This window comes from Mytilus trossulus, chromosome 1 (assembly GCF_036588685.1).
Source record: "Mytilus trossulus isolate FHL-02 chromosome 1, PNRI_Mtr1.1.1.hap1, whole genome shotgun sequence".
In the NCBI taxonomy this organism is placed as follows: domain Eukaryota; kingdom Metazoa; phylum Mollusca; class Bivalvia; order Mytilida; family Mytilidae; genus Mytilus; species Mytilus trossulus.
The window spans coordinates 85,685,182-85,708,732 of NC_086373.1; the positions used below are offsets into that span (position 1 = coordinate 85,685,182).

General features: G+C 34.3%; 1 protein-coding gene across 1 annotated transcript in view; it reads right to left on the reverse strand.

Moving 5' to 3' along the window:
- LOC134700137 (uncharacterized) overlaps positions 1-23,551 on the reverse strand; it is a 93,781-nt gene that overhangs the window by 20,809 nt on the left and 49,421 nt on the right. Inside the window, exons 5-6 of the mRNA XM_063561536.1 lie at positions 9,596-10,855; positions 1,136-1,169 (exon numbers count right to left, since the gene is read on the reverse strand). Coding sequence (XP_063417606.1) covers positions 1,136-1,169; positions 9,596-10,855 — 1,294 coding nt within the window. The remainder of the gene's footprint in view (positions 1-1,135; positions 1,170-9,595; positions 10,856-23,551) is intronic.

The window sequence follows — 23,551 nt, forward strand, 5'->3', positions numbered from 1 at the left end:
AAAAAAATCAAAATCTGACTTTCCTGTTGTTATTGAACATACCGAATTTTTAAGTCGCACGAATTTCTTAAAGCGAAATTTTGGACCCATGAAAGATTGTTTCAGGTTTTTTTGCTTTGTCAAACAGTTCTTTAAATCCTTTGCCTCACTTAATTCAGTTTAAAAATGTTGCATCCCCATTTTGCCAAGACTGAGAAATAAAAAACTGAATTATCCTTTAAGAATACTGCAAACATGAAAACATAAACGTGCTGCAACCATACTTTATGACTTCAGAAACTCGTCTTACTCTCCTTCCGACAACGAAACAAGTAGACCAGATTTGTTTCTAGCCATCAATGAACAGATCAGCGTGTAGTGACCATGAAACGTCAACAGAATTTGAATACGCAACGTCATTTGAAAGACATGTTTACAGCCGCAACGTCAACTGCTAATCAAATTGCCGAGTGTCATTGAGTACAGATTCATGCCTTAAATGTTTCCCATAAACTGAATTACCAAAGAATCGACTGAGGGAAAACCTTTAAAGCCCTCAAGTTCCAACCGCATAATTGCCAAAAGCAATTATTGGGTCGAACAAATGCAAAATCAGAAGTTGTAAAACAGAACATAAAACATGTCAGACAGTATTTGTTGACCTTTCTAACAATCATTTTGGCGTTTGTAACAGGCAGTCATCGCTTTTGACGGTGACACATTCATTCAAAAACAACACAAAAATAATCTAGTGTTGCGTTTCCAAAGCCGGTATATGTTATAAACTTACGACATATTATTGAAATCTTTAGTATTGAATTAATTGTTAGCTTATTCTTTCATTTTCAGTGAAACCCACACTTTCGAAAGATTTTGTCTCTCTCGTTTTTCGAAATTTAAGGTACCTCCATAGTTTCTTCAGACTTACATATATTCTTAGGCCTTTTCTTAGTTTAATGAGTTTTATGTATGCTACTTAATTTCTTAAGGGTCGACCAATTAAGATCTTAGTAGGAAATAATTAGTTTAAGATATTTAATGCATTTCACTTAGGTAAATAGGACGGAATTTCCTAAACCAAAGGGTTTTGTATGAAAATCTTCACTTCAATTGTTTTATATATACGCGCATATAAACCCTGTTTATGATTTCATACCTCTGCAAGAAATCGCACATTGATCACGAGCAGCCTACAATAAAAAATATAATAGAGATAATGCTACTAGATTGACTGATTGTTGGTGTAAGGCTAGTGGCAAATGTCATGCATATTCAGGAAGAATTAGTAATTAACGAGAAAGGTATTTTCTGCAAAGAAAGGCTTGAACCTTGAACTACCAATAGAAAATTAGGCCCTTTGCCAATTCACTTACAGACCCTTAAAAGGCTTTCACAAGGATTCTTCATTTTTCATTGAGCGTGCAAAGGGAAAGCTAGTATAACCGTGTCGGTATGAATATTTTAAATCAATGTATAATCAGACAACCATGAATTTATTTACAAATGATATTTTTTTTTGAAGCTGTCTATTTGTATATCTTAGTACAAAATATCAATTCGTACGTTGTGAATTTTAATCAAGAATTAACCGTCACATTTGCTTAAGTGACGGATAATGTTACATTTTGCATGGTGCGTTGTTTTCTCACAGAATGATAAAAGTCAGTATGTACTAAGCATCATTGCAAAAATAGTTTGGGAAGGCCGAGTATTCGAGTACGGATTCTCGTTTGTTTTTTATAGATCTTAAGATATTTCTACTCAATTTCTCCTCACTTCAGATCCTTTTGAAATACCCCCCTTCGTTATACTAATTTATATCAATTAATAACTTAAATACGTTTATCTATAATTGCAAAACATGTGTTAGCAGTACAAGGAACGTCCGTTCCTTCCGAGTGGATTTTTTTTTCATGTGCAGGAACTGTTGTTAAGAAACTTAGAAACAGACTCCCATTTGAAGTTGTGGATCAGATCATATTTATACAAAATAAAACAAGAATGTGTCCAAAGTTCACGGATGCCCCACTCGCACTTTCATTTTCCATGTTCAATGGACCGTGAAATTGGATAAAAAATCTAATTTGGCATTACAATCAGAATGATTATACCATAGGGAACGTCTGTACTAAGTTTCAGGTTGATTGGACATCAACTTCATCAAAAACTACCTTGACCAAAAACTTTAACCTGAAACTCGCTCTTTCATTTTCCATGTTCAGTGGACCTTGAAATTGGGGTCAAAAGTCTAATTTGGCTTTTTAATTAGAAAGATCATAACATAAGCAACATGAGTACTAAGTTTCAAGTTGATTGGACTTCAGCTTCATTAAAAACTACCTTGACCAAAAACTTTAACCTGAAGCGGGACGAATGGACGGACGAACGGTCGGGCGGATGAACGGACGGACGAACAGACAGACGGACGCACAGACCAGAAAACATAATGGCCTCTACTATCGTAGGTGGGGCATACAAATTAAAGTGTTTGAAATGAACCCTACGTAACTGATTAGAGACATCTTTAATGATATTCGGATCAAGACTTTCATGGATTAATAACACACAAGTCGTTAACTTACTTTTGGGTGCAATCAACAGTTTTTTTCTATGACGTAATATTTTGAGGGACCATGTATAAGTGACCCTTAGTGCTGGACTGATTAATAAAGATACTTGTATAAAACAAGATATCACTGGAATCAGAATGTTCTCTAGCTTGTAATGGAATAAAAAAAGTGTACTTTTAATAGCATAAAAAAGTTTTATCCAGAGAAACTGGGAAAAACATTGCCTAATTTAAGCTTAAAAAACCTGAAATCAGGTCATGTGCACACCCATGAAGACATGATACCTGCACATTTTTCATAATCAAAATTGTATGAATTTTATAGATTTTTACCTGGTCTTTCAAAAAATCATGCTTCAGGGTACGTTCTCCTGCTCCGAAAAGAGCTACAGTGGCTGCAAATAAGTTTTCAATTTTCACTGCCCAAAACAGACTGTTTACAGTGTTGTCTCCCCTCAAAACAGGTATATTTAATCTATTTTTTTAAATTATTTTAATCATTCAACCAGCTTTAATTGTAGTTAATTAACATATCTTTACAACCAAATACAAAAAAACATGATACTTTTTCACCAATTATGTTGATAAAAAGGAACTTCCTCCATGTCTATTTTTAGTTGGGGAATAACCCCTAGTTTTTATACGAAACTGTTCATAGCACCCTTTGATTGTTTATCAATACAATTGAGAATGAAAATGGGAATATGTCAAAGGGACCACAACCCACCAAAAGAAGACACGCAGACACTACTCATTGATAAGAAACTCATCCTATATACCAGGATTGAAATTTAGTATTTTCGCCAGAGGCGAAATTATATGAACAAACAAGCGCCTATACATACATCCGTTTAAGGAAATATCGCATGATTAGGTCTTTCCACTTTTCGTGGAAAGACCTTTATTTTTTTCTTCTGATTATTTTGTTTTTCTTCTGCCGTCTGAGATGCTTTTTTGTTTTACAACATCGAATGGATGTTTGGCCAATGATGTTGTACAGTAATGGGGGTTTTAAAACTCACCCTGTGTGACCAAACACTAATTCTTATAGGAGTTATCTCCCCGCGTCCCCTTTTTCTTGTTATCGCTATAACTCTAAAACGGTAGAAGATTTTAACAAACTGTTTTCACCTTTTCACCAAATCGTTCGTCTCCTCTTAAGAATGATTTAGTTTATTTTGACTGGAGTGATCTGAAGACATCTTATGGGAGTTATTTCCCTTTGAAAATTTAAAATAGGCGATATGTTGGATGAATTCACACATTATAAGTCGTAGAGGCCTAAAGTCTTTCGATATGGAGTCCCTGGTCCATTTGAAGGAAATTGAGGTCAAGGTCAGAGGTCAACGTCATGTTCTCAATTTTTAATTTTGCTTGTTATCGTTATTGAAAAGAACCTGTAAATGATATGATGTGTTTGCCAAATAGCTGTTTTCAATAAGGCGCAACTTCAACCCATTTAAGTCAAAGTGTTTTTTGCCAACCCTTATAGTTTTCTCCCCTTTTGCATTTGAAATCGATATTTCTCCACTACCATACAAGTGATTGCCCAGTGGTCTTTTAATTTGAGATCACTGACATATAACCTTGAAATTGAAGTCAAGATCAAAGGTCAATTTGAAGTTCTAAATTTTGGCCTTTGCTAAAAATCGTTTTCTGTTCATTATAAGACAATTTAGTCTTCTGTATATACCTATTAATCTTATTTTTTTATATCAGTTTGAAGTACCAAATTACATCAACAAGGAGTGACATTTTCTAACATCGTTTTTTTTAAATTTCATTCTTATTATCGAGGTGGAAAGACCTTCAATTGTTCTCCGAAGAATTGTTTTTTAATTATGAAATGTTTTGCGTATATTTGACAAACGAAATGTGTTGCATAATAATATAGCGGTACAGGGATGTTAATTTCCTGTCGGGGTTGAGTCGTCATCCCATGGGAGATTACGTTGTCATAGGATAATAAATATCGTTCTATATTGTACAAAAAGGGAATATTATGATGAATATATTGTTGAATGTGCTTAATATGTAGAATTTAAATGACCCGGTCTTTCAAGCAAGAGGGCTAAATTGGAACAAAAAAATTTTGAGTAACCATCGAATTGATTTAAATTAAAGATAACGAAGAACATAAGTAACATTCTTGTTATGGCAAGATTATGTGTGCTAAATAATAATCAAAGGTACCAGGCTTATATGATTTTACTACACCAGATGCGCATTTCGTCTATACAAGACTCATCAGTGACGCTTGATTCAAAATAATTGTAAGGCCAAAACAAGTAGAAAGTTGAAGAGTATTGAGGATCCAAAGTTCCAAAAAGTTATGCCGAATACGGCTAGAACAAAGATTATTCCCTTATCTGATTTAACCAAGAAACAAGTACATTATTTAGGAAAGAAAAAAACGTCTTCCCGGAAATATTGTATCTATACCAAACACATTTTGTTTGCAAGATATTAATATATCGGTTTAAGGATGTTAATCCTTTGTCGTCATTCTCTGGGAGATTTAGTTGTCATTCGAATGTTTGACCCAATGAATTCAGCTATATATTAATATAACGATGTTATAGCCAAGGATTAAATCGTCGTTCCCATGGCGAATAAGTTGTCATAATATAATATTGTGTGTTTACTGTTTTAAATAAACATATAGATGCAAAAGGAACAAACAAACAACCTCACCCTCCAATAAAAAAAAACCTAAATAATTGATGACTATCTCACACCCGAGTGGCTACACATCTATAAGAATGCAGGAAGCATTACCTATATGGAAACGATGGATGAGTTTTACCTGTTCGTATCAAGCGAAGACTCGCTCTCGATTTTTGAAAATAATAACGGTGGCGCATTTATACTTCAACTTCCTAAAACGATATATAATGGATGGAGAATGGGAATGTGAACTGCTGGAGTTATCGTTAGTACCACAATTTCAAACAACAACGAGACGGGTGTACTTTTGCTCGGACTTCGTGGACCACACGTACATCAGGGGAACGACTCTGCCGATACTTCAATCGGCAAGGGTTTTGAATGTATCGCGAATATCGTATATGAAAAAACAATTTACCTCAGAGTAACCACATGAGATCTGTATCAAATCGAATTTGTCTTGAGGGACGACAATCTCAAATTGTGTCGCCTGAAAGATGACAACCTGTTTTGCTAACTGCACTTTCGAAATAAATCTATAGGAGAACAATGAATACACAGGCAGAAAAGGTGAAGATGTTCGGTTGCAACCTTTGTCGTAGCGTTTATGTTTGGCCCCACGATCTTCGAAGACATATGAAAAACAAACATGCTCAACAACAGCAGCAGCAGCAGCAGCACCTTCTCTGAGAGAAAAATACGAATTTCTTCAGCAGCAGCATCAGTGCCTTCCTCTGAAAGAAGACTACGAATTTCCTCAGCAGCAGCATCAGTGCCTTCCTCTGAAAGAAGACTACGAATTTCTTCAGCAGCAGCAGCAGTGCCTTCCTCTGAAAGAAGACTACGAATTTCCTAAGAAGCAGCAGCAGCAGCAGTGCCTTCCTCTGAAAGACAACTACGAATTTCCTCAGCAGCAGCAGCAAATACAAGATTTTGCTTTTAAGCATCCATTTACAATGATCGTGTCTGGACCGACCTCGTGCGGAAAAACGTTTTTTTTTATGAAAAACATGCTGCAACCAGTAAGGAAAATGTGCCGTCCATGTCCAGAAAGGATCGTGTGGTTGTACAAGAAATGGCAGCCGAGTTCAATTATTAATTTCGTATATCAACCATTATGTTGTTAACACACAGGAATAAATAAAGGAAATACAATATGTACATGTGGTAATTTATCATGATCAAGATGACATACAATACATCAATTGTGTCTTATATTACTCCAATCTTCAAGATGAGAATAAGGCCATGCGTTTTCTATCGTTTGCATCTAGGTCGTCCGATGAAAAGTCATTCAAAACATCTGTCATCTTGAAACTCTGGCATCTCATTTTCACGTAGTATGCACAATAACGTCCACATGTTTCCGAACAGTCGGTGTGTTTTTGACAACGGGAAAAACTGTACTGAGGACCATCAACGATGAGTTCACTTTTAAAATGTTGCTGGTATTTTTCTGGTGCGCGTCCTAGGGAGTCAAAAACTCGGGCGGTCCCGATGCGGGGAAATGAAAAGCCACTCAATGACTTCCTTTCTGGTCACAATTGTCCGTGTTGACCACAATTGTTTTAGGTCTGTTACTTACATATGCAGGTAAGACGTCTGTGCAGCAAACGTTGACCGAGGTTTCTCTCAAAAGTCCCTCCAGTGCCTCTCCTGACATTGGTAGGTAAATTGATTTCTTTCGACAAGCATGGTCCTCTAAACCCTGAAGATGTGCAAAGACTAGTCCACAGTCTCGACAAGCTATTAGGTCTTCTCTGTCATCCAGTATATATGACGTTGTACTTTCTGTGTCGAAACTATCTTCGCCCTTCATATCTTCGACTTCTTCAGAGGTGTCGAAACCTTTGCCCGTTTGCAAGACATCAGTTCGCAGTCTTGACTAGTCTAGTCTCTGTAGGGTCTCCTCGTCGCCTCTTAAAATTTCCGTAGAAATAAGTCTGACTTAGACGGGCACATCTGTCGTCCTAGCGTCATTACGGGTTGACGATCTATGGGATTGTTAAAGAGAACGAGGTAATGACAGTTTCGTCTCCGGGTAGGATCCTTTCCAAAGTACAAGTTTTGATTTAAAACCACTACCGATAAATTTCTGTGATGACTGCCTTCTGTAAATAAGTCGTTGATTCTTGCATCTTTGGCCGATGTGGATATCATATCATCCAATATGATCATATTCCTCGTATTGGGATCGAAAAAGTCGTCACTTTCTAAATCGACCGGGATACCACGGGAAAATTCCACTCGCGGTAGCACTGTTTTTTTGTATTTCCCCATAGAGTGGCTGCCATCTCTTGTGCAACCGCACGATCCTTTCTGGACATGGACGGCACATTTTTCTTACTTGTTGCAGCATGTTTCTCATTAAAACATTTTTCCGCACGAGGTTGGTCAAGACATGATCATGGTAAACGGATGCTTAAAAGCAAAATCTTGTATTTGCTGCTGCTGCTGCTGAGGAAATTCGTAGTCTTCTTTCAGAAGAAGGCACTCCTGCTGCTGCTGAGGAAATTCGTAGTCTTCTCTCAGAGAAAGGTACTGCTGCTGCTGCTGCTGTTGTTGAGCATGTTTGTTTTTCATATGTCTTCGAAGATCGTGGGGCCAAGCATAAACGCAACGACAAAGGTTGCAACCGAACATCTTCACCTTTTCTGCCTGTGTATTCAATGTTCTCTTATAGGTTTATTTCGAAAGTGCAGTAAGCAAAACAGTTGGTCATCTTTCAGGCGACACAATTTGAGATTGTCGTCCCTCAAGACGAATTCGATTTGATACAGATCTCATGTGGTTACTCTGAGGGAAATTGGTTTTTCATATACGATGTCCGCGATATCCTCAAAACCCTTGCAGATTGAAGTATGGGCAGAGTCGTTCCCCTGGCGTACATGTGGTCCACGAAGTCCGAGCAAAAGTACACCCGTCTCGTTGTTGTTTGAAATTGTGGTACCAACGATAAATCCAGCAGTGCACATTCCCATTATACATCCATTACTAGTATATTTCGTTAAGAAGGTTAAAGTCTAAATGCGCCACCGTTATTATTTTTAAAAAGCGAGAGCGAGAGCGAGAATAATGTACCAGTTTCTTGGTTAAATCAGATTAGGGATTTTACAATCTCTTTTCTAGCCGTATTTGGCATAACTGTTTGAAGTTTTGGATCCTCAATGCTCTTCAACTTTCTACTTGTTTTGGCCTTACAATTATTTTGATTCGAGCGTTACTGATGAGATTTGTATATTCGAAACGGGCGTCTGGCGTAGTAAAACATATAAGCCTATTACCTTTGATTATTATCTAGCACACATAAGCTTGTCATAACAAGAATGTTACTCTTTAATTTAAATCAATTCGATGGTTACTCAAAATTTTATTGTTCCAATTAAGCCCTCTTGCTTGAAAGACTGGGTCATTTAAATTCTACATATTTAGCACATTCAACAATATATTCATCATAATATTCCCTTTTTGTACAATATAGAACGATATTTATTATCCTATGACAACTTAATCTCCCATGGGATGACGACTTAACCCCCGACAGGAAATTAACATCCCTGTACCGCTATATTATTATGCAACACATTTCGTTGGTCAAATATACGTAAGACATTTCATAATAATGCGATATTTCCTTAAACAGATGTATTTTAAGGCGATTATTTGTTCATATAATATTGCAGCTTTGACATTGGTTAAAAAATGACGCATCATCAATGCCATCATAAACCGATTAAACATACGATTTGTGTATAGGGGATTAACATCCTTATTTTGCAATCTTGTTCATTGGTCGAAATATGTGACATATTTTCTTAATCGGATTATATAATCTATATTTAGTGTTAAGGGAATTCCCCGGTGGCCGCCATCTTGGGCCCGTGGGCCCTATGCTTTTACGGTATCATAAAACATCTCACTCTCTACTACTGATATTGATGGTTTAATTGCTAAGCATGTTTCTGGTTGTTTCATGAACACACCAGCAGCAATTGCTATACTGATAGTTTTGTTAAGAAACGGTGGTAAGTTATTCATTATTCAATAGGCACAAGTAAGGAGAAGCGAGGAACACATAACCGAGGATCAAGTTATATTTTGTAGTAAAACAGTTTGAACTTTAAATTAAACGTATGCATTGCTTTAAGATGCCAAGCGTTGACATCAATCATAATTTTGTTGATGGAAGGTAATGCAAAAACATATCGCAATTCTTTAAACCAGACGATTAAGATGTATCCGAATACTCGAGTACTCGTGAGTATCATGACTCAAGTATTAACTTGACATTCCTACTTTAACTATTAAATAAATGTGTTTTAATGAAAATGCATGAAACAAAATAAAAACCAATACGCCATAAATAGATTAAAAACAAACCTTGTCTGCGAGCCACAATTTTAGACAGCTGACATCGTGACATTTCTTGTGCGTATCGCATCGCCATTGATGACTTGGTATTCTATCATGAAGGAAGAAACATAATGTTTTATTGCAATGAACACCAAATTCAATCTCAAATGGCATCACCATATGAGATTCGGGTTTTTGTTCTTTGGCGTTGATTTCTGCCGACAGTGTGGAGTAAAATTCGGAAATTCTGTGAACTGCTGCAGTCAAACATTCCTGGACAGAAGATGCAAGTGTTGGTAGAATGTTTTCTTTCTTCTCTGAATGAATAAGTGACACGACAACTCTATTTTCGACAACTTGGACTGCTACATCATGTTTTCCGTCTACTTCTACAACTGCAAGATTGCTGAAAAGCATATGCTTTTTGCTTTTGTAATTTTTTACATCCCACATGTCCACAAAGGAAGCAAGAAACCTATATTGAAATGCAGGTGGTATCACTTTTTCTATAAACCGATATGACAGTAAAATTGCATTTTTAGAAGTACAAAATTTGTTCAGGTATTTGGTATTGTTTGGACTGGTAATCATAAATGGAACAAGAAAATGTGAAACGCTTTGCAATGGAGTGCTCAGGTCATCTTCAAATGTTCTTGAAGCAACTAGTATATCAAGGTGAACCAAAATTTCAATTATGAAATCTTTGTATGGTAGAATGTGCTTAAATGTGTCTTGGTTCCAAATAAAGTAAATATTGTCACGACTGATTGCTCCTGTCTGCTGCATGGTTTGAAGAATATTTTGAAATCGTTTTTCTTTTGGCCAAAACTGCTTCTCTGTAACGATAGATCTCAGAACCTCCACTAAGTATGATGGTGTAATTATTACAAAGTCACGAATATTTGCAATGTCAAAGTAGAGTAATTTACCTAACGAATGTTGAGCTTTTAGAAAAGTTTCTAACTGTTTATCTGGTAACACCATCGACTTATTTTGAGAATTAAGTATCTTGATTTGTTCTTTAGGTAAGATATTCACACCTTTCTCTGCTTGCATGGCTAGTTGTAATTCTAACGGGACCCAGGCTGTGGGCATTTGTTCACCCCACCGTGGATGTTCCGTAGCTCTATTCATTAAGCGTTGTCGTAGTGTTTGGATCTCTATATCATCGCTATCCATAGCATTGACAAAAATCAGAGGTTTGAATTCAAGATGGTTGAGCCCTGCGTGTGATTGAAACAGATCTTGAAGGTTTTTCATAAGTTTCTCTTTGTGTTTATCCACATTCTGAAAGAATTAAACGATAATATCACAATAGACATTTGAACTGTCGTTTCAGTATAATTGTATGCATTCACATTTCACTAATGATATATAAAATAAAATAAGTACAGCATATGGACAAAACGTCATTGATGGTTTGGAGGTCAGTTTAGATCAATTTTTCTATGATTCCATATGTAATAAAAATCAAATTGTTGTACCTATATAATAAAGAAGGCTACGGCTACAGAATAAACACAGAATGGACATTTTTGTCTTTATCATAAAAAAAAAAGTAGATGAAACAACTGTTAAAATAGGTGCAATTTGGGTACCGTCACGTTAGAGGCATTTTGAAACCTTGAAAAGGACTAGGTTCAGTAAGACCCCTTTTTGGCCCCAAAATATAGCAGTTTTACAAAACTGTGAAAATATAATCTTTTAAGATATTAATTAGAAAGTATATTGCTTCTGCTACACACATATGGGCTGTTTTTGACAATACAATGCACATATATCGGGTACTAGACTAATTAAGTCATGCTAAATTACTGAAATCTTCCTAATTTTTTATCATTTTAGTTAAATTTTAGACGGTTTCCGTCTGAAATAAAAGTGGCCGCATTCGTGTTCATTCATAATATTAAAATGTAAGTTGTATTTGATAATGATACATAATATATATAAAGGTTGAGAATGAACACAATGGAATTTCCAAAAAGGTAATAAGTAATACTGAATTGAACATGGGAACAAAAAACTAAAATACAATCAAATTATCCAAGATTTGCATAAGATGACGTAGTAGGAAAATTTAAAAAAAAATCGGAGGTGAACGTCTATGCTTAGAAAGAGCGGAAGTTATTTCTTAATTAGTGATTCAGTCCTCAAGTTTAAAACAAACCAAATTTTTCTATTTTTTTAAGTTCCGCTATTTATATACTGTAAATTCATATCAATCAATTTAAACGCTTATGTTGGAGCTAGCATGTCAGAAACTGATATAAATTTATGTTTGACATTGTAAATTTGTTTTGTTTCTTCATCGGACACGAGCCTTTTTTTACTTGAGTTTTTTTGTTCCACATTGGCAAGAAGTGTTAGGAAGGTTAAGAAATCAGAAAAAAATGTTTTATGTGCCGCATGAAAACACTTGTCATATTTCAGGAATCTCCATCTTTTGCCTGTTTTAAGCTTTGGTTAGTGTCAGTTAACTTGTATGTTTCGGAGTGTAGTGTGGTGTCCATTTCGATGAACCATTATACATTGACGTTTTAAGTACATTATTGCATCAATACCGTGTAATCAACCAGTCCACACTAATAAACAGTTTTTCTATAAAATCATAACAGTTAAGTTATATTAAACTTATATCCATAGACTAGACAGGTAAATACTATTCCGAAAAAAGTAACAAATTGTTTTATCATATTTTACTATAGTCTAAAATAAGTACAGCATATGGACAAAACGTCAATAATATGAGTGCCAGACGTAACAGACAATACGCATAATCACTTTAGCAGGGTGTTTGTGTTCTTCAAAATAGTGTTATATCCACGAAAATTCGAATGAATGATGTGCTTTATATAGAGATTAATACATGGCCTTTTCCATGTCAGCCTGGGTATCATCCGAGACCCCCATATCAGCCCGAGACGGAGTTGAGGTGCTGATATGGGTCGAGGGATGATACCCAGGCTGATATGGAAAAGGCCATGTATTAATCGCTTTATCATAGAATCATATTCAAAACAGTGTGGCTGTGGCCATTGATTGACGTCCTTAATTCATTTAATGACTGGGACAGATTATGTGAACGTTTGTCTGTAACGACACTGCTCACTACTTACTTATTATAGAATTTACACTGTAGGGTCACAAAAGGTTCTTAAACGCCTTTTATAATGAAATAATCCGAAAAATTAATCAGGAATAACCTTAATGTTTTGATTTATATTATTGATATAAATCATAACATCGTGTCATTCAAGATAAATTTTTTGAATTACTTTATTTAGGTATTGAGAACCTTTGGTAACCCCACAGTTTAAGTGTCTTTACCAAGTACATAGTGAGCAGTGGTCGTTACAGAAAAACGTTCACATACTCTGTCTCAGTCAATGGGATCATTTGGGAAGTCAATCAATGGCCACAGCCACACTGTTTTGCATGTGATTCTATACTTCCGACAATAGTTTTATTTACGACAAATAAACAAATGCGATAACTAAAACAGTCACAAACTTTATAAAGAAGTTAAATTATGAATAAAATATACTATAATTGTCCAACAACAGCATCACTAAAATTTGTACCTCCATATATATGTATGGTAAGTAAACATTTCCTATAACGTAACGGTACCCAAATTGCACTTATTTAGCCAATATAGCAGCGGAAATGTTACAAGATTTCCTAGAGACAAAACAATTTGTATTTTTATGATTTGATACTAAGCACATCTTTCAAAGCAAATTTTACTGAAACGTCGCCATGCGACGTCATCAAAACGTCATCTTTTCAAAATAAGCAAATACGATATGTTACAAGTATCCATTTAAACAAAAAAAGAATAATAAGCATGGACTTACATCCAATTGTTCAAAATATTTCACAAAAATAAACAAAAGCTCTTTTGACGATGTGAATTTAAGTATGGATGCAATTTGGGTACTCCTCATTTCAGAATCATTGATGGTTTGGAGGTCAGTTTAGATCAATTTTTCTATGATTCCATATGTAATAAAAATCAAATTGTTGTACCTATATAATAAAGAAGGCTACGGCTACAGAATAAACACAGAATGGACATTTTTGTCTTTATCATAAAAAAAAAGTAGATGAAACAACTGTTAAAATAGGTGCAATTTGGGTACCGTCACGTTAGAGGCATTTTGAAACCTTGAAAAGGACTAGGTTCAGTAAGACCCCTTTTTGGCCCCAAAATATAGCAGTTTTACAAAACTGTGAAAATATAATCTTTAAGATATTAATTAGAAAGTATATTGCTTCTGCTACACACATATGGGCTGTTTTTGACAATACAATGCACATATATCGGGTACTAGACTAATTAAGTCATGCTAAATTACTGAAATCTTCCTAATTTTTTATCATTTTAGTTAAATTTTAGACGGTTTCCGTCTGAAATGAAAGTGGCCGCATTCGTGTTCATTCATAATATTAAAATGTAAGTTGTATTTGATAATGATACATAATATATATAAAGGTTGAGAATGAACACGAATGCGGCCACTTTCATTTTTGACAAAAACTATCTGAAAAGTGGCGTTTTTGGCCAAATTTGATAGATTTTTCATATTTAATCTTGAATCGGAGCGTTTTGAATGACTAAATCAGTTGAAAACTTTCACATAAACTAATCGAATCAATTGAAATAGACACTTTAGTGGTTAAAAAGTGTATAAAATCTTTCGTTAGATGAACTTGAAATTTTAGGCCAAAATCGATCCTTACCGGACCTACTCCTTTGGAGGAGTTTTATGATCATTATTCCTCCATGTTTGTTGTACTATAAAATGATTCATAATTGTCAATGGCATTTGTTAGCAAGTACTAAACTATCCCCACAAAAGTTCCCGTTAATTTTGACGTCGTCATAAAAAATATCTGACGTCACAATGGAAAAGTAAACAACCGATACCGGAAATACCGGAAGTAACTTGCACGAGAGGCACTTATATGGGTTTTGTGCACGAGATGCACCTGATATGGGTTATCAGGCCGGGTGCGAACTTATGGCTTGTGTACTTCCACTCGTTACACATATGCAACAGCTATCATATCAATGCTAAGTATATGATAAATATAAAGTATTACAATATTACTGGATATGCATTTCTAATACGACCAACGCCATTTTTTGGCAAAAATAAATAGTGTTCGTTATGGTCAGATTTTGGAAGATTTTAAGTTATCCAAATTTATAGGTTTTAAAATATAAGATTATATGATATTTCATTTGTGTAAATTAGGCTCACAAAAGTACATACACAGATCATATCAGCACTCACATTACATATAACAAGAGGCTGTCACAACGACAGCAAACCGGATTTATTAACATTTATTTGTGTCCTGGCAATATCACAAGAACCATTACTGATGAATGGTGAAAGTGAAAATCGTCAATATAAAATTTGACCTCCATTTTGTCATCAGTATCAACATATTAAAATTTGAAAAGCTTAGATTGAATGGTTCATGAGTAAATGTAACAACGTGAATGGAAACGCGATTATACGATCTTTCAAGAACCATAACTCCTGAACGGTAAAAGTCAAGATCATCATTATTAAACTTGACCTCTATTTTGTCATCAGTAACAACGTATAAAAATTTCAAAAGCTTTGATTGAATGTTTCATGAGAAAATGCATGGACACGACTGGAAACATCATTTTTCACTCTTTCAAGAACCATAACTCCTGAACGGTAAAAGTCAAAATCGTCATTATTGAACATGACCTCCATTTTGTCATCAGTAACAACATATTAAAATTTCAAAAGCTTTGGTTGAATGGTTCATGAGAAAATGCATGGACACGACTGAAAACACTATTTTTTACTCTTTCAAGAACCATAACTCCTGAACGGTAAAAGTCAAAATCGTCATTATTGAACTTTACTTCCATTTTGTCATCAGTAACAACATAATAAAATTTGGGAAGCTTTGGAACAACAGTTCATGCGTAAATGCACGGACAGGACTGGAAACTCAATTTTTCAATCTTTCAAGAACCATATCTCCTGAACGGTAAAAGTCAAAATCGCCATTATTGAACTTGACCTTCATTTAGTTGTCAGTAACAACATATTAAAATTTTGAAAGCTTTGGTTGAACGGTTCATGAGTTTATGCACAGACAACATTTGATTGCCGCCCGCCCACCCGCCCGCCGTACATCCCCAGATCAATAACCGACATTTTTGTCACAAAAATCTGGTTAAAAATACAACGGCTTCTGGCAAATGTCTTGCAAGATGTCCAATGTCGGATTTCGCCGTTTTTTACAAATAAATTGTATATATATTATTTGCGACGTTATTTATTGAAAATTTAGATTAATTGCATGCTAAATAGTGCTTTTCCGTAATTGTGCTTTAACTTTACAAAACAGCTTCATACTTTTTGATAACTTGCGTAGTCAAAACGACTTCGTTTTCAAAGGAATGAAATGTCTTGCAAGTTTGTCCACAGGACGTTTTTTGTACGTTTTCAAAGTTGTTGATTTCTGGGATTGGACTAAACAGCGATAAGGTGTATGTAATGAGGTTAAACATAATAGCGGGATCCCAGGACTCTCCTTAACCGGGGACAGTGATGAAGCAGTATAATAGAGGTTTCTCAACATCTTACGAACGAACGAGAATCGCCCTAACTTGACGTAACTTGCCGTAACGAGAAAAGAGGGAGCAGTAATTTATCTTATAATTTTAGATGATCGGCTGTGCTCTTCTTCCCTTTGAAATGTCTTTTACGTGTAAAATATGCATGCTTGATTTTTTAAAACCATTTTGAATCAAATACATATTATATTTATTTGATATTATATAATATATAATATACAATTTACTGTTCAATCAACACAGTTGAAAATCTTATTGATCTATTAATTTAAGTGAAGAATATTTAATCAAAGGACAGTAATCGTACAAGAAATTTTAATAAACATGATGACAACATCACTATTTAGTATATGTGAAAAAGGTAAATATAGATTCATGTATATGGATCGAAAGGGATAGGATTTTTTTTTTATCTTAGCTAGATTAAGCTGATTAACGAAAGAAATTCTTTCGTGGACACGAGTAAAAATAAATCTAGGAGTGAACGCCTTTCGATTGAAATTTGAAAAGAAAACATCCCAATAAGTTCCGGGATAACTTCTTTGCCCCAACCACTAAAATCCAAATGATCTTTGCCCCAACCACTAAAATCCAAATGATCTCTTCTTATTGATATATATATTTATCCTGCAATTGGGTGTCCTTCTATACAGATACAGCCCTACATATATCGCTATGCTGTATCTTTATACTATACAGATATCGCTTTAAAGCTCCGCCCACTGCCGGACTGAGTATCGTTTAAACCTGTTTATCCTGCAATTGGGTGTCCTACTATACAGATGCAGCCCTACAGATATCGCTATGCTGTATCTGTATACTATACAGATATCGCTTCTAAGCTTCGCCCACTGCCGGATTGAGTATTGTTTGAACCTGTGTGACCTCAGAATGTGTATTCCACTTGCATTCCAATGACAATGACAATTGTCGATTTCAAAACTTGAATGTGTATGATTGTGTTACAAAATCAGCCATGTCAATTTCAGCATGCATGTTTAGTGAAAGTCAAGTCTGAAGCGTAGGACAACTCGTACACTTCTGTTTCAAATTGGACAATGTTTTGTTTTTAATTTTTACTGTTGAAATTCTCAGTTGAAATTAGTTGTTATGTTAAAATAGATATTTATTTACCTTGAGCGATGTATTATTATTGACCATTCGAGATTCTTTTTTTGCGAATCCATCTTCAGCGTTATGTGTGATTTTGATATTACTACGCGGGCCTCAAGGGATTACAAATCGAAAATAAATGCTAAATATGTAAGTTTTTGTGTTTTTCAAAACACAAACAATTTACAGAATTAATTGCAGGATAAAGACAATAACTGTTTAGTGTCTTTAAATATCAGCTGTATTTGTACTCGGCTCGAAACAGGTGTAGTAGCTCGCTAAAAGCTCGCATACACCTTGTTTCCTAGCCTCGTACAAATACAGATGATATTTAAGACACTTAAACAGTTATTGTCTATTTAACCTCACTAGTCAGAATGTGTATTCCTGTTGCATTCCAGTGACGAATTCGATGACATGACGATGACAATTGTCGATTTCAAAACTTGAATGTGTATGATTGTGTTACAAAATCAACCATGTCAATTTCAGCACGCATGTTTAGGGAAATTCCATGTCATGTCTGAAGCGTAGGACAACTCGTACACTTCTGTTTCAAATGGGACAATGTTTTGTTATTTGTTTTTACTATTGAAATTAGTTGTTATGTTAAAATAGATAATTATTGACTTTGATCGATGTATTATTGTTGACCATTCAAGATTCTTTTTTAAGAACCCATCTTCAGCGTAATGTGTGATTTTGATATTACTACGCGGGCCTCAAGGTTTTACAAATCGAAAATAAATGCTAAATATGTTAGTTTTTGTGTCTTTCAAAACACAAACAATATACAGAATTAATTGCAGGATAAAGACAATAACTGTTTAGTGTCTTTAAATATCAGCTGTATTTGTACTCGGCTCGAAACAGGTGTAGTAGCTCGCTAAAAGCTCGCATACACCTTGTTTCCTAGCCTCGTACAAATACAGCTGATATTTAAAGACACTAAACAGTTATTGTCTATATATAAATTGGTAGACTTAACAAGAAAAATAAAGGAAAATATTGAAATACATATTTTAACTTATATATTGTTTTTTTTTGTTATCATGGCCTTTCTTATTCTATGTGTGGATGTTTCCTCTATAGTATAATTATGAGTATATACATATTGTTTTTTCTTGTTTATTGTTTCCGTTAAGCTTCTATGGCATACTGTGCATATTTCCTCTATTTTTCATATTTCTAATTTTTCTTTTTAGTTTGGGGTGTAATACATAAAAAAAATATATTATGATTACTATGTGACTACCAGTTGTGTTAGGGCTGTAGCACTCACACTTGCAACAATAACACACACAACTCTATTTCTAACGATAGATCGAGTGCACCTTTGAATTTCTTTAACTGATTCCCAATAAATATTAGAAATAAAAAAGCTATATTACGACTTATCTATTCAAGATACTCTCCGATACGAAATAATGAAACTCATAGTAACTCAAACCGATTGGACCCATAGAAGGGATGTGTGGATATATGAAATATATTAAAGTTGTGTTATCTCGATCACTTATCAATCCTTTACCAAACGCTAATTTCGCAATGAAACGAATGGAATATTTGCCACTGAACGTTAAACACCAAACAATCAATCAACAAATTGCAAACTAGATGTGTTGAATTTTTTAATCAAGGACATTATAAAAAAATATCTTTTTGAATGGATAAGGGAGATAAATCGAACGCATATATACGACATGTTAACAAACGGAACTCAATGTAAGAAAACGAAACAGTCAACAACAGAAAATAAATTGGAACACGGATGTTTAATGACAACAATAAAATGCAAGGTTGCAAAAAAGAATATTAAGTTGTTAACTGTTGTCTTATAAACATACTGCAGTATCGGTAGACATTTATTATGGATTTTATTATAACAAAATTACTGCTCCATAACGATACGTTCGTAGAATTTCGTCCGTTCGTAAGATGTTGAGAAACCTGTTTAAAAATACTTAACTCATCAGATGTATAGAAATACACATGAAAGAGAAATTCATCTCACAAAAACACGAGGCTGGGTACTTGTACATCCCAACAACAAAAAGACACTAAGTAAAGATATGAGAGCACTCGCAGTTACTGACAGCAAGATATAGTTCAAAGACAAAAAAAAACCTATTAATAAGAATGTGTTCAAAGTTCACTGATGCCCCACTCGCATTATCAATTTCCATGTTCAATGGACCATGAAAATGAATAAAAAATCTAATTTGGCATTAAAAGAAGAAAGATCATACAATAGGGAACATGTGTACTAAGTTTCCAGTTGATTGGACTTTAACTTCTTCAAAAACTACCTTGACCAAAAACTTTAACCTGAAACTCACACTTTCATTTTCTTTGTTAAATGGACCGTGGAATTGGGATCAAAAGTCTTGTTTGCCTTTAAAATCAGAAAGATCATATCATAAGTTACATGTGTGTTAAGTCCAAGTTAATTGGACTTCAGCTTCATCAAAAACTACCTTGACCAAAATCTTTAACCTGAAACTCGCACTTTCATTTTCTATGTTCAGTGGACCGTGAAATTGGGGTCAAAAGTCTAATTTGGTTCATCAAAAACTACCCTGACCAAAAACTTTAACCCGAAGCGGAACGAACGAACGGACGGACGGACGGTACGAAGAACAAACGAACAGACGGACGCACAGACCAGATAACATAACGCCCCTCTACTATCGTACATTGGGCCTAAGAAAATCTTGCATCTAAGACTTAATTATCAATCAGTACAAATCCAACATCCAATGGATTAAGTGTAAATACACCATAATCAGTCAGAGAAAACATGACATTATGCAATGCCAAGATACAAGTATTAACAAATTTCATGAAAATGTATATGTGTATGTCAATTTTAGTTTACTTTTTAAGAACATCTATCGTCAAACTTAACAAAAGACATAATGGCTTTATAATTTACAAGTATGAAGTTATGACAAAAGTCCATATCTAAAACGTCATATTTACCTAATTTCAAGATCAAGCATATTCAATCGAAACAAATTATTTTGAATATCTAAAGAGAACAACTTTAAAAATTATCTGATTACTTCGACCGCAATGTATTCCCTTTGCCTACTGCTAGTACATTTATTTCTATTGTTTGATGTTAGTTGGTGTTGTGTCTTTTATCGGTCTTGATAGTTTCTTCTTATGCTGTGCTTTAAAAAAATGCCCCCTGTTATTGTAGGGTTCAACGTTCAAACACATGTTTAAATTTGTCACATTCTTTACTTATAAAAAAAGATGTGATATGATTGCCAATGAGACAATAAAATTGAGAAAGGAAATGGGGAATGTGTCAAAGCGACAACAACCCGACCATAGAGCAGACAACAGCCGAAGGCCACCACAAGAAACCAAATGACACAGAAATTAACAACTATAGATCACCGTACTACGGCTCAACACTGAGCAATGACGATACCGCATAATCAGCTATAAAAGGTCCCGAAATTATTGAATGCCACAGCTGTATTGGGTGGTAATCTGAAATTGCGTTATGTTGAAATATTATTGCATGATGATATTTTGTCTTTATAAATACAATATGGTATTGACATTAAGTAATGATGTTTTGATATTACTCAATATGGAATAGTCATTACTTAATGATATTTCGTAATGTAACTTAGTTGATACTAGTAATGCAAGAAAATGCCGAGTTATTACCAGTAATTACTAATTTTTAAATAAAATTTTACACATATTAATTTTACTAACTGAAAAAAAATATAATATGGTCAGCTGATCAAAAAAGATCAGTGAATATTATTAACAATTGATCATCCTAAAATATACATTTTTGTTAAAGATGCATTAGCTATATAATTCAAAATATTAAATTTTTTTTTTTGGGTGTTGAATGAAATTGCAATTTGCTTTTTAAAAAAACCAACAAGCTTATACACATGGCTGATGAGTAATTCACTTGCAATCCGTATTCATGTAAACTTCAATTTTGCCGTTTAACTTGGGATGGGCAACGCATGTATTCGGCTATTATTCAAATTCTCATATTTGATTTATAACAATGTAAAACATGTATCCACACTATCAAAAGTCTAAAATAAACAGTGTACAGAGCATGGGGTAGATAAAATATAGGTTCGTTTCGTGTGTATTTTAGTCCAGACGCCATCTTATTAACTATCGATTTGACCTCAGATTACCATATAAGCGATGTAAACATAAATAAAGATATGAATAGATTAAACCAACACGTGCAATTTGACTTTTATAGATATAGGAAGATGTGGTGTGAGTGCCAATGAGACAACTCTCCATCCAAATAACAATTTAAAAATTAAATCATTATAGGTTAAAGTACGGCCTTCAACACGGAGCCTTGGCTCACACCGAACAACAAGCTATAAAGGGCCCCAAAATTACTAGTGTAAAACCATTCAAACGGGAAAACCAACGGTCTAATCTATATAAACAAAATATGTCTGTTTGATTTTATTTTATAGATTAAAAATATATGTATCTCATTGCTTTTAACCGTATAAGAATGACTTTATGTGCATCGAATTAGTAATCAAATGATATACCGTACTTTCACTTTCATTGACATTCTTTTTCTTTAAATAACCAGTACACGTACAATGCATGCTTTGTCAATCTCTAGCTAGGGGTTAAATTGAAGTTCACATGAATACGGATTTAAAGAGGTCGACTCATTCGCTTGCAAGCGAAAACCTAATTAGCAATGTTTTTTGGCGTAATTTGACAAAATTGAACCTTTTTGGCTGCAAAAAGCGATTTTTTTTTCACTACTTCACTTTCATTATTGATTGAACAAAAAAATCAAACTTTAGATTTATTTATATATCTTTTAGCTAGTGCCCCTTTAAAAAGAATAGAATGTAAACATTATAAGTAAAACAAAAGGAACCACTTGGTTGACTGGTTCGATCCACAAATAAGATCATTCTTATACATGTACAGATAAAAACGACGATAAGCATACTTTTTGACCTACAATTTGAAATCAAACATACCTAGAAAAATCATATTGCAAGTGGGTGCTATGTGTTTATATTCATATGTTTGTTAGTATCTGGTTACTAGTATATTAACGTTGGCAGTCTTCGGAGGTCATCTAGATAATTAATTTACTTGATGTTTAGACAAATATGCACACGGAATTTGATACATATTATTGCGATTATAAATTGTTTACTTTTTATTTTAACGTTTAGAAATTTGGATATATGTTTTAGTATATTCAAAACCAAATATGAGTCAAACCGATGAACGTAAGTTTGACAACTAATGTCCCTTAAAACTGTCTTAAACATGTTTTTAGAAAATGCTTGATGAGAAAGAACAGGTGAGTTGTTCAAATTGTATAATTAAAATGTGACAGAGTCTAAATACCAAGGGAACAGCTGAACACAATAATAAAAAAATAAAATTGTTTCAAATAAAACTACTAAATTACAATCTTTTCTCATGATAAGTAATAGTTATCATATCTGTTGTACTTCAAATAATTCAACCTATACAAGTTTTTTAACAGTCCTGTTCAAAGGGCTTGGGCTGTAGTAAAGGGGTGTGTGGGTTAGTGGATTCATGTGCACTCCTTGCTTTGTCAAACCTAGGCTCCTACCAGGTCTCTTTCCAGGACCCGTCCAAGGACTTGGAACAAGCACTTGCATTATGTGCTGCGGATAAACTGGTTTTCTGTGAATGTCTGTTTGCAAATTAGGACCAGGTGCTTTGTAAGGATATGTGTTCTGTGCTTCTAATGCGACACTATCAATATGTCAAAATCCACGTCAAGTTGATCTGATTGATATGCAAAGAGTGCCTAATGGAGATTTTAATTTTATTTAAGGAATGACTGTAATATTTTTTCTGTCTATGAAGAAATAACATAAAAAAATTGGTGCAAACTGAATAAGGCGCGTAGCGGGTTATTTAACAGTTTGCGCCAAATTTTTTATGTCATTTCGAATAAACAGAAAAAAATATTACAGTCATTTCCTATAATTTAATTCCAAATTCCATTTAAACCGTAGAAAACCATGAAAAAGCGTTGATGACGTCACGGTCACATGACTAAATTATGTCTATGGGCTCATAACAAAATAACGTCAGCCAATCAGAAGACGCGTTACATCCAAAATTAAATTATTATGAATTATCAAGATCATTATTTTTACCAAATTTGGCATAATCAATTGTGTATCACAAAAAAGAACTGGCTATGTTGC